Source organism: Myripristis murdjan, chromosome 8, assembly GCF_902150065.1.
Source record: "Myripristis murdjan chromosome 8, fMyrMur1.1, whole genome shotgun sequence".
Classification (NCBI taxonomy): domain Eukaryota; kingdom Metazoa; phylum Chordata; class Actinopteri; order Holocentriformes; family Holocentridae; genus Myripristis; species Myripristis murdjan.
This window is the reverse complement of record NC_043987.1, coordinates 11879938-11892910: the sequence shown is the minus strand read 5'-3', so window position 1 is coordinate 11892910 and position 12973 is coordinate 11879938. Positions and strand designations below refer to the sequence as shown.

The window sequence follows — 12973 nt, the reverse complement described above, 5'->3', positions numbered from 1 at the left end:
ATAACTTCATGTCATTTGCATTATTTGTCTTGTTACTGGTGCATGCTGGCAGCCGTCAGCTTAATGTATGTGTGGCCTGTGTGTGTGTGTGTGTGTGTGTGTGTGTGTGTGTGTGTGTTGTATCCCCATGTTGTTCCTGTGGTGTCATTTGCCCTGATGATGACATTCAGAAAGGACACATTATTAGCCAACATTATCAAGTATCACCAGTTCACTATATAAATAGCAGTGGTCATTTGCTCAGTCGCAGCCACATATTGTGTCTCGTTGTCTGCCCTTTTAACAGGAAAATGTCAAGTGGTATGTGGCATTATCAATGTGACTGCACCTCTGACGCACATCTTTTCTCCACCGCATTTCCACCTGTAGAGGGCTCACGCTGCTCTATCGAGATCCAAAGTTTCTGTTTGATAACCCCTTATTGGTCAATTTTTTCGAGTATTGTGATGATAATGTCTATTGATTAGTTTGACAAATATTTCAGTGATGTTTGTGCACGCAAGGTTGTCACAATGCCGGGCCCTTATTTGCAGAGAGTGTCAGTTCTCCTGATTCAGGTGATGCAAACTCTCTGTGCAGAAGCAGCTCAGACTGCATGTCAGTTCAAGTGCTGCAAATCTGCTTGACTGGGAGGATTTAAGCAGTTATTAAGGGAGGGTTGCCAATCATTACCAAGTCCAGTTGTAATAAAGCACCCTGTAAAAATAGATAGGGTTTTCATGGTGCATTAATTTTAAACGTTGCTTTAAACGTGTTTTCGCCTTGATCATAATATTATATTAACACAAGAATATTTTAATTTTCACACTATGCCCCCCTTAAGCAATGCTTGTTAAAGGTCAGCACTGAGTGACAGCTGTCTGGAAGGGGAGGGTAAACACACTTGTCATGTTGGATCAGTAAACTGGGGGTTGATAGTGGTGGGAAGAGGTCGGCCAGGGCATCGACACTCTGCCTCCATAATCAGAGGTGGAGGATCCTGGAGGCTGTGTTTGATGATGCTGTGTCACCAGCACATGGTGTTTGACCTGAGGTGATATGTCAAGATGTTGGAACTGATTTAATTTGCTTGGAACAAAAAGAAGTAAACACCTCACCATCTGCATGCACTGACAGACATACCATTATTGTTGTTTTAAAATGTTTTATTTAATGTTTTCATCCCAGTTGAAGAACTACATTTTCATCCATGACTAAAGAACCCCTAGGCTTAGTAAACACTTGAAAAACTAATGTTAAAAATTCATTGTCATCATGCTAAAAAAAACTAGACTGTCTTCCTTAGCTCTTGAAAAGCTGCCATTTTGGGGTTGCAACATTTTCACCTCAGCAATAATAGGAGGTATTAAGCAGAATAAACAAGGCATTCGTTGCACTTAGCCTCTCCTTCCAGAGCTTCAGTTTGCAATCCTTGAATTTGAAGAAAAAAATAATTCAACTGAAAGAGCTACAGCAGGGACAGGGTGACATTTAGAAATGTTTGTCTTTATTGAGAATGTAAAGAAAAGCAGAGAAACACCCATTCCAGCATGCTGACCATAAAGTGGACAAATCAAATTCCCTTTTTTTTTTTTTTTTTACTTTACAAAACATATACAGCTAACAAAGAGTCTGGCTCTAGAAATACTCCACGTCATTGTAAAAGAAACTGCCACAGTACATTGGTGATATGTGATCAAACTACCAGAACATTCATATCTGGCATTAATACTGTCTCTGCGGATTTAGTCTGTCACTTCGGCAGATTTTGTTTCTGGAAATCAAAACATCCTTCAAGTATTAGGTATGCTTCCTCGGTGTCATTATCGTACCTGATCCTTTGAGTGTGGGAGGGTAGCCTCAGTAAAACAGAATATGTTACATTTAATATAATAATCCTCACCCTGCGTGACCTTCTCCGCTATCATACACCTGACAAGTAGACAGTATGGTACATTATCACAACAGTAAGCTCTGCAAAGCGTTTTAACAACTGACTAAGGTACAGATTTGAATAATCTATATGGTTAAAAAGAACTGAAATGAAATCATGGTGGAGGTATACTCATGTATATAATATGTACTTGATGTCATGAACCCAAATAGATCACTGGAGAATGATGTGTTGCATGCAGAGGTGTTGATATGACTTCATATTTCACATGACACCACACATCATAACATCATCTGATGTGTATTGCCCTAACTGCAGGGATTTCTGATTCATGGCCTGGGAGATCTTCATAACTGAGTGAACAAAATGCCTCACTCTTATGATGACCTGGTCAAAGAATCCTCACTTTGCTTCCTCGAAATAATACATGTGTGCAACTATCATGTGGCCATGATGTTATCACCCTACCCTATTGGAAAGTTAAAGATAGTTAATGTGTTATTATCGAAGTTGAAGCTCTTGCGCAAAAGACCAGAATATTTTGCTTCTAAACGCTCCAAGAATACATTATTCATTTGTGCCATTTTTGCTGTTAAGATTAAATTACAAAAACTGCCTTCAGTTTTAGCATGTTGTTGAAAGCCTGGTTATTTCAGGTGGTGAAAGAAAAACATAAAAGAATTGCTTAGGTGAGTGCTGGAGCTGCTGCTGGCATACTGGATTACCTTATACCAGGTATAACATTACTTTGAACCGTGATGATTATATTTGAAAAGATGATGATGATGGAAAAGGGAGCTAAAGTTTGTGAGGTAAGGTTAGTTAAAGAGGAGCAAGTTTATGACTCCAGCTGAAGAGTTGAACAGTGCTATAGATCGTGCTATGGATTTAGCATAATAAGGGGGAGGGGGATACAATTCTTTCTAAATGCATAACAATCATTCCTCTCTACATGCCGCTCCCACTCCCCTCCACATCGTCCACCACGATGGAGCGCTTACGCAGCACGGAGTTACCCTTGCTGCTCCTCCTGGCCTGCAGGGGCAGTTTGGTCTGGCAGGGTGCGCGGTACTGAGGCAGGCCAGTCTTGGTGGTGTCCAGCTCCTCGGGATCGTCCTGCTGGGCCCTGAGGGCAGCGATCACATCCTTGTCTGAGGGGCTGAGGGTCAGGCAGCCGCAGAGACGACCGCCGTCGTTGGCCTCTCCGGCCTCCTCCGCCTCATCCTCCACTGTCATGAAGGCATCCCCCCACAGGCTCTCACACAGATCCCTGCCATGCTGGTACATCTACAGACACACACAGACACAACAGGCAAGTGGTCAGATGCACATATAATAACACACAAACACACACATTCAAAATATTTATCCACATTTGTATGACTGAAAAAATATATCGCAAATAATATGAGATTATCATTTTGTTTTGTTTATACAGCTGGAAGGTATGGACAAAATCAACTCTTTACCTGGACACTTTACATGTAATGTGAATTTGATGACCAAAGAGGTGAAGGCAAACAATAGAGCCTGGACTCAAAGTCTGGACTTCTTAAGTCAGTTTCAGCTTGGAATAATGAATCATTGCAAATGAACCACGTCCATGGAACTACCAACAAGCTTTTGCATTTGCAGTTCAGGCAAGCAACATCTGCTATGTGTGGCTCCCTTTAACCAAACAATGCTGTTGCTTTTTCCTACTATGTTGCTCTACATATAAATATCTGTCAAGAATATAGTCAAAACAACGTGTTGTTGGTAATAGAAGAGCATTACAAGTTGTTGTAGCCTAAAATATATGTTTGCCTTGTTTCCTAATGCATTTTGCTTGACCTGATTCTCTTAGTGCCTACAGACTGTGAGATTTCAGCAATGCTATATGTTTATTGCGAGCCACACTGTGCAGCATGGATCTAATAAACTTACGTGCAACATCAACATTGATAGATATAAACTATATGATGATCACACCTACTGAATCTCATAAGCACCGATACAAGTCAATGTACAAAAAAAAATCGGCATGCATCATCAGCGTGCGTCATCAGTGTGCATCATCCATTTGCGCTGTGATATTGGTAAACAATGACGCTGCGGAGCACTTGCAATAGTGGCATTATTGTGTTTGGACAAAAATGTAAAGAAAAGGATTTTATGCTGCACGCCTTATTGGTTGGTCAGTGGACTTGCAGCAGTCACATTGTCAGATGATTCTCCTAAATTTCTGATGCTGTCAGAATTTTGTCTCCGCTATCTTTGGTCACAAGACCGAGACAACGGCCATCTTTGAACCCGTCTCACAGTGTGACGTGGGACCACTGTTTTGGAGTCATGGCCAAAGATACTGCCACATTTCGTGCCTGCTGATCATCTTTCATCTGAGACAGCCCTGAATCACACAGTGTATGGTGCCTTTAAATATGATAAAAGTTATCATAAAACTCCTGTACTTGTGACTCTGAATGCAGATGTAGCGGGAAATAAGCACTAGATGGCAGTAAGGCATCATAAAATTACGTAGTGTACCTTTAAAACCAGGTAAAGACAACACTCAAATCGCAATATTATGCAACCCAAAATCCCAGACAATTTCTAATTTCTTATCGCAGCATGAGTATAATCTATAATATATCACCCAGCCCTACTTGTTCACATGATTGTTTTGAGGCTATTATCGCTGCAACAACATGGCCAGTCAGGGCAGCGCCGGCCTTGAAAACAAATACCCTCTGCCAGGTGTTGCAAGGAGCTCTAGGCACCTGGCAGCTGCTGTTGTCAACCGGCTTTGTCTCTCTCTCTCACTCGCCTCATCTCCCCCAGCCTTTGCATGCATGACCTTGACAAGTCCACATTAGTAACTGAGAGACTCCATCTCTGGGATCCAGGCTGTAAAAGTCTATGTGACACCGCTTTGTGGTGAAATGGTGACTCTATAGAGCCTCGCAGAGTGGAAGGATGAATATAAACTCACACGGCAGCTTACTTCCAACACCTTTCTCATTGCCATCTGACAGCCAAACCCCACAGCGCTAATAGTCTTTGTAAAGATAAGGCAGTTGTGCTATATGAGGAAAAATTCTTATTACTGCTGACATGCGGTATACAGCTCATCTGTATGGTTCCTGGAGCATGCAAAATTGCACTCCCCTCTAATAAGAAACGTTTGCAGATTAAGAGGGATATTGCATAACAGCATAAGGGGGAAAAAATCACAATTCAACAGACATTTAAGATGACTAAAACCTTCATGGACGATATGGTGCGCATTCTTAGAAATACTTGAAGAAGCTCATTAGTGAAGTTGGAGTGACACACACCATGATTCTCTGTTAAAGCTCCCATTCATAAGCAGCTATTAAGAAGAAGAGCTCCCAGATCATCATCTCTGTCTCCAAACACAGCTTACTGTGTCCACTGCATTGTTTGCACTGAATTTTACACACTGATTTCCCCATGCAGCTACCTTTTTCTTTCTTTCTTTCTTTTTTACTTTCTTTTTTTCTTTCTTGCCTCGGTTATTCGCCACCCTCGCTCTTCCTATATATCTCTTATTCTCCCCGTTTCTCTGTATTGCACCCCACCCCACCCCACCACCTGCTTCATTTCATCCTCCTGTCTGTTGAGGGATTAAGACTGAGTCACACAGGGTGCTCAGAGAAGAAAAAGCTGTAATATATTTACCGTGTTAGAAGGACAAGGAGGATAAGGGCTATTGCGCTCGACTAGATACTCTCTGTCTGACACTCAGGTCTTACCACAACAACCCCTAGCACACACACACACATGCACACACACACATATATCTGTCCTTCCCCAGGCAGACATGGTTAGCTGCCAAAGCTAATTCACCGCAAGTTCAAGCGGCTGTAGCAGACATGGTGTGATCAAATAAGTGAGATTCTGAAATTTCCTCGGGCCCAAACTTGTCCCTCCCTGCTTTCCTGTATTTTGCTTTCCTATTTTGCCTTCCTGTTCTGTCTTTCTCTGTGATATCACACCTTGTGCAAAAGTCCATGGCATCAAAGTTAAAACATGTAAATGTGAAAGGAAAAACCTCAACATCTACAATCAGCAAAAACAAATGGCCCCTCTCTTATTCAATGATGGATATTCGTAGCACCAATGAACAATATACGTGTTTCAGTTAATTATTTGAAATGTGCATCTTACAGTTAACTAAAACATGTCCTATCAAATTTTTAAATATACAGTAAATGAAAAGCAAATACTTCCCAGATACCCAGTGAGATCTGTTTTTTTTTTTTTTTTTTTTTTTTTAACATGTCTGCATGTTTTTTTGGTGACAGCTCCCTGCACATACATTGTCAGCGCATGCAGCTGTTATTACTGAAAATAAGCTCCTGTTAACCTCATTTCTAGACTATGAGGAGTAGGATGTGTGGCATGGTGATGGAAATAACAACAAATCATGGGAACAGGGAGGAGAGAGAGAGAGAGAGAAATAGAGATTGAGAGAGAGAGAGAGAGAGAGAGAGAGAGAGAGAGCTCCAGTGCCAGAGGGATTTCTGCAACCCCACTCACACAATGGACATTTCTGTGTTTGTGTGTGTATGTGTGCATGTATGTATGCAAGTGTATTAGCTTGTCTCTATGCAAAGTAACTGTACTCCCAGTCAGCACATGCAAAAGCCTGTGTGAATCCATTAGACACAAACACACACTTATATTTCACTGCTGTTAGGTGAAAACCTTAAAATCAGAAAATATGAACAGCCTTGATTTCAGATTGCCCACCATGCATTTCTGAGTTCTTCATTATCACTATTATTATTATTATTATTATTATTATTATTATTACTATTGTTGTTGTTGTTGTTGTTGTTATCATCATCATCATCATCATCATCATCATCATCATTAATGGGATTTGAAATGGTCCAAAAAAAAAATCACCAAACCTGGGAGTGCGAGGTTTTCACACAGAATCAGTTGCATGTGCCGAATGTATGTGCATGTGCATATGTGTGTGTTTGTATGTGTGCGTGTGTATGCCTGCAGTTTGGCCCCCCAGCGCAGTGCACAGCAGCCTTGAGGCAGTACCGTAGCGTTATAAAGTCAAAGTCCAGAGCAGCAGCCCCTGTGAACGCATAAGCTCCCCGTCTCCATTGTCTCCAGAGGAAACAAAATGAAGCGTTACGGCTCTGACCTCTAAAACTGTCAGGAGAGCTAGTCACTTGTGGAAGTGGAGTGCTGTTAGTTTTACCATCTCTCTATTAGCTGTGATTTGTTGTGCTGAATGTGGTGAGTCATCTTTCTCTATTCAGAGGCTGTTTAAAAGTCTCTGGAAGGCAGTACCCCTTTTTTATTCACGATTGGGAGCTGCTTTAATTTAGTGGCCCTTATTTTGTGCTATTACCAGCACCCTGCATGAAAATGGGCCACTGCATGCAACTCACACATACACACACACACAAACACAAACAAATACACACAAATACTCTCTGTATTTATGCATTTCCTCCTCATATTTGCCATTTCTTATCAACCAGTGAGCATTTATTTGTGTATATCTTGAGTCTGCTGTTGTGTGTGCATGTTCATTTAAGTGTGTGCCTCTCTGTGTATGTGCATGTGTGTGTGATTGTGTATGAGAGAGAGACAGAGAGAGAGAGAGGGAGTGAGAGGAAGACACACACACACACACACACACAAAGAGAGAAAGACAAACACAATTGCAGGGAAAGGGAGAGAGAAGAGGGAGAAGGAAGGACAGAGAACAGACATGCAAACACACACATAGAGACAGATAGAGGTTATTGTCCGGGTGTCTCCTGCTGTGTGTGTGTGTGTGTGTGTGTGTGTGTGTGTGTGTGGGCTTGTTTAGCTATACTTGTGAGGACCAACCATTGTGAAGCCACTGTTCTTGTAAGGACATTTGAGGTCGTGGGGACATTTTGGGTGGTTCTCACCAGGGAAGCAGCTAATTCTGGCTTGTTGGTCAAGGTTAATTTAAGGTTACGGTTAGAATTAGCGTTTGGTTAACATTAGGGTAAGGGTTAGGGTTAGGCATAATTTGGTTATGGCTAAAATTAGGGAAAGGCTGTAGATAATGAATGTCGGTCAATACAGTTTCCCTACAAATATAGTAAAATCGACGTGTGTGTGTGTGTGTGTGTGAGACAGTCACTTCACCGTTGGTCCCAGCTGTACAGCAGCCCTCGGTCACTCTGCCTCTTTTTATATCATCCAGCTGGCCTCTGCCCACTGAAGCAGGACCGAACCCTTTTATGCTTCAGCCCAGAGCGCCGCCTCATGCTCTTAACCCTTCGTTGACCAGACTCTGCCGCCACCACCAAACACACTCTGAAACGCAGCACCTGACCTTCTACCCGCCAAGATGACAAGGCATGAGGTCAGTCAGTAGGACACGGACCTCCATCTCAAACCTCCATCTCCCACAAGAAAAGTGGTACATGTTCTGTCGAGCTGGTACTTTTGGCTGAAGACGGTGTATTTTTGCTGAAGCAGGAATACTCTACATGTATAAAAAATATTAAGGTCTATGGATATCAGTTCATATTGCTCATGGTTTTGTTCTTTGCCAGGCATCAAACACCTGATTGCAGATTTAGGCCTGATACATCATAGGCTACTGGATTTCAGACTTCTTTTTTTTTTTTTTTTTTTTTTTTTTTTTAAACAATAATAATGATAATATTCTGCACGGATCTGATTTCTACTGATGCAGCAAAAAGCAAGGTCACAGATTTTTTTGTTACCAGTCAGTCCGAGTCAGAGATGTGTCTGCCTACCTGCTGATACTGAACACAGGTGCCAGTGCAATTATGTCCCCTGGGGTCCCTGGCCCAGTTGCGCGCACATGTCAAGTCCATCCTACAGGCGTCAAACCTGGGGAAAGAAGGCAACACCATGCAGCAAATGCCCGCTGTAAAATGCATTGTTTAATAAATCTTTACTAATGTTTAGTTATGTTTTGTAGCACACAGTAACAAAATATTCCCTCCTCAAATGCCAAACTAAAATTCCTTTTTTACTGATACAACAGATACTATATGCCTTGTACCAGAGCAAGGATAGAAAACTTTAGTCCCTAATAGACATGTCTTGCAATGTTAATACCAATTTGATAAAGATTTTGTCCAACTCCATCTATCTAAATGAATGTATTTTGTATTCTTATTTGGACCTCCTGAAGGGACCCACTTCAAGGACCTCTTGCTATCCATGAACTTGTGTTTGGAAATCACTCTTGTAACCACTGTTTGTACCCCTGAGAGAGCCAACTATATCCAAAATGTAGACTAAATTATGTAATCTGGCATTGGACCTGTGTTATTATAGATTTAAAATGTTTATTGAGCTGTTTCTCCCTCACAAGGGGCAGCTCAAAGTAAAGCAGCCAATCTCTGTTTCTTGTTGTGGCCTTGGTAATCTCTCTTGACAGTCTTATGAGCGAGGAGAAATATAAGCCAAGACAGATATTGATTTTGATTTAGGTTTCCTAGGTAATGCGTGCGGTGAGCTCACCAGTCGCGGCAGAAACTGTGGCACAGGGGCACAGCCTGGATGTAGGAGCGGCTGTGAGGGTGAGGCCAGCGGGCTGCGTCTGGGGAGCAGCGGTAAAAACATGAAACGCGCTTCAGGAAGCCTTCACACCTGAGGAGAGAGGGAGGGAGGGGGGAATAGTGTCGGCTTCATTTAAACCTTCATTTATCCTGCACACACCTCTGGCCACAGGGCCAAAGACAAAGTGGTGGTGCTTTTGTTATTGATGATGGTATTTGTTGTGCTGTTTGTCCCCAAGTCCTTATTCATCCAGCTTAATCATTGTGCTACATTACTGCCTCCTTCAACATTACTGTTACTATCATATATTCTGTTGATTTTGTAAACTGCATGCATTTTTGTCTTATCTTCCTTTTTCTTGGTCCTATTTTTCCCTAATTTCTCATCAACAAGCATTTTGTCTCTTGCAGGCCTTTGTTGTAAATAAGAATTTATTCTGATTTGCCTGTTTAAAAAAAGTTAAATTTAACTCATTAAATAAAAAAGTATACAAGCTGTTGAGACTGAAGTCAGATGGGTGGGACTTACGCAGGGCTCAGAGTTCCACACTTGTCCCAGGGTGAGTTCAAATTGCCAGCAGAGGGAACATGAGAAATGTCCTGGATGTCTTCCTCTGTGCAACAGCTATCTGTTGGCAACAACGACAGGGAAACATTTCAACCACATGCCAGCCAGGAGTTTAGGATTAGTTTGTGTATTTTTACTGTCCTAAGTTACCGCAGGCACTCACTGTCAGCATACAGCGTGCACTCCTTCAAGTGTGGCTCCGGACTGGGCGTGGCCTTGTGCTGGCCGTCTTGAAGACACACACCCTCCGAGCATATGCGACCAATCAACGCAGCCGCCAAATACGCACAGACCAGTAGCAGCGAGTGTGACGTGATACCCATCTCTTCAGCCAGCAGCAGGCCTGTAACAAAGCAAAGTTATCCAGTTCAGCACCTTGGACAGCGGGGCACCGAGGTGAGGTGAGCAGGACATTCAACTCGGTGTCAAACACAACTCACCCCCACTGGAACTACTGAGAGGGAAAAAAACAACACCTACAAAGTATAATGAATGTCAGTGAATATCATAGATATTACTGGCTGTCTTCTATTCTGCATTTCGTGTTAATTTCAATGAAAAACATTACCTGATCGATAGAAATTATTCAGCAACTCTTGGAAAGACAAAGATTTAGTCCTAGAAAACAAGGCGTTTCTGCTGCAACAACCTTAATCAAGGTTGTTTTCAGGTTTTAAAAATTTTCTGATCAGCCAAAGCTCCGCTGCAAGTTATATCTGTATGGGTTGTCCACCTCTATGCGTCCGTCTGTTGCGCAGGTTGTTTTGCTCCTCGTCTGCCCTGCGTGTGGTGACCTAGTAGACGGGGTGAGCCTAATTAGGTGGGACTGGGGCATCATGCTGAGATGGATGACATGCGTAGTTGTTTAATCTGACAAGCGGTTGGCCCATGTGTAGCCTACATAACACGAATTAAACAAATCTTTTGGACATGGCCACACGGCCTTGGACAGGACCGGTGCGCCCTGGTTTTAGACGACAGAGAAATTTAAAGAATAAACACGGAGAGATTTGGCGCACATTGATTCTACTCGCCTTTATTTCCAGTTTTAAACCAACTGCTTGGAAAAGCGGAAAGTACAGCTAATAAATATTGTTGAACAAACAGAGGAAATTATTCTTCTTTTCATTAAAAATTCCAACAAAACTGCATATAAGGACAGAGCTTGGCCTAATAGGGTAGTTATACCAAAACTGCCTTTGTAAACATTGAATTAGGTGCCTTAACCTAAAAAAAACAACAACAACAAAAAAAAAAAAAAAACAGCTTCACTTAAACATGACACGCTTAAAAATAAAATAAAATAAAATAATTTAAAAAACACTTTATAAAAATCTAAAACATACTCTTGACTGGTGCCTAATAGTTTTCAGTGACCTCGTGGCACTTTAGGCTTTTTTAAAATATATAAATCTGATATAGCCTAATAAGTGTAGGAATTGATATAATATTCCTACACTTTTGGTATTAAATATCTGTAGTAGCGTATTCTAAAATATATAGGCGCCCCAAGTCAAGTGCTGACTTAATCAAAGCGTGTTTTTTTCTATCTGTTGAAATACTTTTGATTCACATCTGTGTTACCTGTCGGTGGGGAAAGGATGCTCCGTCCGGATCGGTTTCCTCAGTGAAAATCGGTGTGTGCTCTTCAGTGTGTCTTTCTGCTTCTCTCTGTGTCTCTTTATGTCGGTGTCGTGTTGCTGATCCGGCGGCTGTGCGCAGTGCTCGGTCCTCCTCTCTCTGCTGCCCCGGGGCCGCTCGCCCGTTTGTCACCGGTTTAAATGAAGGACGTCTCAGTCCCAGCCGCCAAGCATTTTCCTCCTCGCTCTGCCCTGGGAAGCCTCTCTCTCTCTCTCTCTCTCTCTCTCTCTCCCTCTCTCTCTCTCTCTCTCTCTCTCTTTCTCTCTCTCCCGCCCCCCTCCCTGCCTCTGTCTCACTCTCTGTCCCTCTGTCTCTCTCTGTCTGCCCTCCCTCTATTGCACATACGCCTAATGAAAACACACACACACACATGCACGCACGCACACACACACACACACACACACACACACACAAATGACTGCTGGGCTCCCTCCTTGTTAATCTTCCAATGAAATGTTTACCAAAGCTTTCTTGTTTACAGTTTTCCATCTCCAGTATGTGGAGATTAAAAAATAAATAAATAAATAAAATAAAATAAAATCCCCATGTGCTGTGGTTGGAAACACTGGAATTAGATTATTCAAATTGATTTAGGCCACAACAGACCCATAAGGGACATGTTGCCCTTGGTTTTTAAAGTGCATCACTCACAGGTGCTGCTGAGTCACACCTGTCCTCCCCTTGCTTTCACACACACAGACACGCACACATACACACACACACACACACACACACATACTCACTGAGGTCAGGGTTTTTTCCAGGTGACAGGGTTAGAGGAGGGTATAGCTGAGATTTAATACTGTATGATATGCTGAGGACACAAATCTCTGCGGAACAAAACACTTTGAACTCGCCATTACCTGGAAGCTGCTGCGTGTTGCAAAAAACCCCAAAACATTCTACTTATCCTATTATCACAGAGCTCTATTCAATAAATTTTCAGTTGTTTTGCCACCTGTTTCTGTCTAAATGGACATAATTGATAAATATGGGTCATACGTGTGCAAATTTGAAGGAAAACTACCAGAGCTGAAGTCCCTGTAAGCACTCCAGCATTGCTGAACTCTTTTATAATCGCCTGGACATGGTAACAATTATGTAAAATAGATGTTTACTTAAGCGTCCCTTTGCAAAAACAGCTATCGGCTACACCATGTTTTTTTCTATTTAATATCAATCAAAAATTCATACTAGTTGGCCAATGCGTGGTCAATATTGGCTTTTGGATTGAGAAGGTATGTTATGTGGAGCATTGCCAGTGGCAATCCAGATTGGGAATTTAAGAGCAGTGTACTGGCGTGTTTTTCTACCTATAGCTCTTCCTCTCTTATTGCTCCTGGC

The 12973-nt window shown here is 42.1% G+C and overlaps 1 protein-coding gene across 2 annotated transcripts; it reads right to left on the bottom strand.

Annotated features, from left to right (window-relative positions):
• Positions 1–1464: 1464 nt before the first annotated feature.
• rtbdn (retbindin) lies at positions 1465–11836 on the bottom strand. Of its 2 annotated transcripts, none has more exons than XM_030057597.1 (6): positions 11573–11836; positions 10152–10331; positions 9950–10049; positions 9383–9511; positions 8647–8743; positions 1465–3160 (listed from the first exon to the last, which is right to left on the bottom strand). In XM_030057597.1, the coding sequence occupies exons 2-6, from the start codon at positions 10309–10311 to the stop codon at positions 2822–2824; spliced, it is 825 nt and encodes a 274-aa protein (XP_029913457.1). In that variant the 5' UTR covers positions 10312–10331; positions 11573–11836; the 3' UTR covers positions 1465–2821. The 2 variants fall into 2 exon arrangements, with proteins under 2 accessions (XP_029913457.1, XP_029913458.1); XM_030057598.1 differs by lacking the exon at positions 11573–11836 and adding an exon at positions 10557–10791.
• Between the last annotated feature and the right edge of the window lie 1137 nt (positions 11837–12973).

Bases quoted from the DNA above. Each gene is read 5' to 3' on its own strand.
- rtbdn (XM_030057597.1), bottom strand. From the start codon at position 10,311: ATGGGTATCACGTCACACTCGCTGCTACTGGTCTGTGCGTATTTGGCG. The intron at 10,050-10,151 runs GTGAGTGCCTGC...TGTTGCCAACAG, and splicing joins GTGCACGCTGTATGCTGACA to ATAGCTGTTGCACAGAGGAA. The intron at 8,744-9,382 runs GTGAGCTCACCG...TTCTTTCCCCAG, and splicing joins CACAGTTTCTGCCGCGACTG to GTTTGACGCCTGTAGGATGG.